The following is a 3,139-nucleotide window of genomic DNA, read 5'->3' as shown; positions in this document are numbered from 1 at the left end:
CACCTAGACCACACACACTTCCACAACACATGAATTTCATCCATTTTCATGCACACAACATACTCAAACATCCATAATACATAAGAAAAGGATTAAACCTACCTTTTTCCTCAACTCTTCACTTGACACAATTTAACAACTCATATGAATATGAGTTCTTCTTGCTCCACAAACCACTTCAACTTGCTAAGAACTCTTCACGGGATTGTTTGGCAATGAAAAACAAGTTGAGAATTCTCTCCTTTTTCTTTCTTTTTTTTTTCTCTCGGTTTTTCTCTTTTTTTCTCCTAAGGCCGAATGGCCATTTTTCTCCTTTCTTTTCTTGCTTTTCTTGTTTCTTGAAAACTCTAGGAAAAAGATGAACAAGTCATCTTTCCACATCTATATATATTTAGTCTCCTCCAATAATAATCAACCATATTGTCCCTTGTTTGGCTTAATTTCATTTGGCCATATATTGCAAGTGGGGTCCATGGCCAAGTGGCCCCCTTTTCTTGAAAATTCTAGCAAATTTCTTTTTTCATGAAAAATATTTTCCTTAGTTCCAAATTTGCCCCTAGCCTTATTCCATATTTCCATGAGTCATTTTGCAAATTTACCTTTTTACCCCTGGCCTTTCTTAATATTCCAACTTTACAATTTTCCCATACGCAACTTGTGTCACTTGCCTCGACTTACCCGAGGGTACAAAATACGGAATGTAACAATAGGTGGAGGAAGTTTTGCAATCACTTCTATCTTCGCTTGATTGGCCTCAACTCCCTTTTCAGAGATTTTGTGACCAAGGACAACCCCTTCATTTACCATAAAGTGGCACTTCTCCTAATTTAGCGCAAGATTCGTCTCTTCACATCTTTTCAGCACTTGACCCAGATGGTTAAGACAATCATTAAAAGAATCGCCCATAACAGAAAAATCATCCATGAACACCTCCAAGAAGTCTTCTACCATGTTAGAAAAGATCGACATCATGCACCTCTGAAAGATTGCTGGTGCATTACACAACCCAAAAGGAATTCAGCTGAACGCAAACGTCCCATAAGGACAAGTGAAAGTCGTCTTCTCTTGATCTTCTAGGGCAATGTTGATCTGATTGTAGCCAGAGTATCTATCTAAGAAGCAATAGTAAGACCTCCCAGCCACCCTATCAAGCATCTGATTAATAAACGGCATGGGAAAATGGTCTTTGCAAGTGGCTGAGTTTAGCTTCCTATAGTCCATGCAAACACCCCATCCAGTAACTGTACGAGTGGGACTCAGTTCATTCTTTGCGTTAGGAACCATAGTGATACCTCCCTTCTTTTGAACGCATTGAACTGGACTCACCCACTTACTGTCTGCAATCAGATATACTACCCCAATTCTAACCACTTTATGATCTCCTTGTTCACGACCTCTTTCATGTTTTGCTTCAATCTCCGCTGATGTTCAACACTCGGCTTTGTTATCCTCAAAATCCTAGCTGAATTTTATGCTCACAAATACCAGAAGGAATATCCCGAATGTCTACTATGCTCCAACCAATAGCATGCCTATATTCGCGCAAAATCTCCACCAATAGCTCAATCTGTTCCTCGGTCAGTAATGCTGAAACAATCATTGGCAATGTCTTATTCGGACCAAGAAACTCATACCTCAAGTGAAATGGGAGCTGCTTAAGCTCAATCTTTGGTGGCTCAACAATAGAAGGCTTTGCTGGTGGAGTGGTTGTATTTGCAAGGTCAAGATCAAGCTTTCTTGGGTGGTAAGTGTAAGAACCCAGACCCTCAAGCGTATTTATAATTTCCATGTTGCCCTCCATATCATCAGCATCAAAGTTCACCAAAATAGCAGCAAGAGCTTCTCCCAAACTTTCTTCTTCCATTTTATGTTCGACAACATCATCAATCCCATCAAACGAATCAATAACCGAGATATTATCATAACAGCAACTTCTTCCCCTTACTCGCTTGGAAAGTCACCTCTTCATCATTTACTTGGAACTTGATTTCGTTCTTTTCAGAGTCCATAAGCGCTCTGCCCGTAGCAAGGAAGGGTTTTCCCAAGATGATGGGAATATCTTTATCAACCGCACAATCCAGAATAACGAAATCAGCAGGCAACATGAACTTGCCCACTTGTACCAACATATCATCTACAACCCCAACCGGCTTTTCTATGGGTCTGTCCGCCATTTGTAATAGCATAGACGTTGGCCTCGGCATTCCCAATCTAGATTTCTTGTAAATAGCAAGGGGGCAGTAAATTGATATTCGCCTCATTATCAAACAAAGCACGAGCAAAAGCATGATGCCCAATATTACATGGAATGGTAAACACCCCTGGATCTCTTATCTTTGGAACTGTGGTGGAAGCAATAATCAAACTCACGCGATGAGTTAAATTCATTGTGTCATGTTAAACAGACCTCTTCTTCGTAAGCAGGTCTTTCACGAACTTAGCGAATTCGGGCATCTCTTTTACAGCATCTAAGAATGTAAAATTCACCGGTAAATGCTTCAACTGATCATAGAACTTTTGATACTTAGCATCATCATTCTTCTTTGTCAGCCTCTGAGGAAAGGGAGGTTTTGCTTTGTACATCTAATTCAAAGGGCGAAGAGCCCCATTTATCGTCTGTTTACTAATATCAGCAGTAACATCTAGAATATCAGTAACTTTCTCTTCAACATGGACCTCATCATCTATAATAGGCACATCAGACTGCACCTCTTCTTCTTCATTAACCGAATCTAGATCAACCACCTTCTTGTTAGTACTTTGAAGTATTTTACCACTTCTCGTGCTAATAGCAAAAGTATGCTCCACACCACCACCTCCATTCTTAGGGTTTGGCATAGTATCACTAGGAAGTCATCCCTTCCTAGCTGGAAGCTGTTCTCTAGAAAGATCACGTATCTGCTGTTAATGGTTTTGAATAGCTGATGAGAGAGAAACGACTGTCTCTGATAGCCCAGATAATGTCTTTTCAGTATTTGTCTGACTCGCCAACACTTTTTCAAGCATTGACTCCAACCTCCAACTACCTTGATCATTAGACTGCCCTTTTGGTAGAATATAAGGGTTAGAACTTCTATTTCTGAAGTTACCCTTACTGTTGTTGTATCTACCTTGGTTCGATCCACCATAGTTGTTATTG

General features: G+C 40.1%; 1 protein-coding gene across 1 annotated transcript; it reads right to left on the bottom strand.

Annotated features, from left to right (window-relative positions):
- Positions 1–1,919: 1,919 nt before the first annotated feature.
- Positions 1,920–2,583, bottom strand: LOC132044094 (uncharacterized). Its single transcript, XM_059434581.1, has 2 exons — positions 2,408–2,583; positions 1,920–2,256 (listed from the first exon to the last, which is right to left on the bottom strand). The coding sequence occupies exons 1-2, from the start codon at positions 2,581–2,583 to the stop codon at positions 1,920–1,922; spliced, it is 513 nt and encodes a 170-aa protein (XP_059290564.1).
- Between the last annotated feature and the right edge of the window lie 556 nt (positions 2,584–3,139).

Source organism: Lycium ferocissimum, unplaced genomic scaffold (genome assembly GCF_029784015.1).
Source record: "Lycium ferocissimum isolate CSIRO_LF1 unplaced genomic scaffold, AGI_CSIRO_Lferr_CH_V1 ctg3503, whole genome shotgun sequence".
NCBI lineage: Eukaryota > Viridiplantae > Streptophyta > Magnoliopsida > Solanales > Solanaceae > Lycium > Lycium ferocissimum.
The sequence above is the reverse complement of the archived record's forward strand: the minus strand, read 5'-3'. Positions and strand labels throughout refer to the sequence as shown.

Coding starts and splice junctions, on each gene's coding strand:
- LOC132044094 (XM_059434581.1), bottom strand. CDS start 2,583: ATGTACAAAGCAAAACCTCCCTTTCCTCAGAGGCTGACAAAGAAGAAT. Junction 2,257..2,407: donor GACCTGCTTACGAAGAAGAG/GTCTGTTTAACA, acceptor TTTGATAATGAG/GCGAATATCAATTTACTGCC.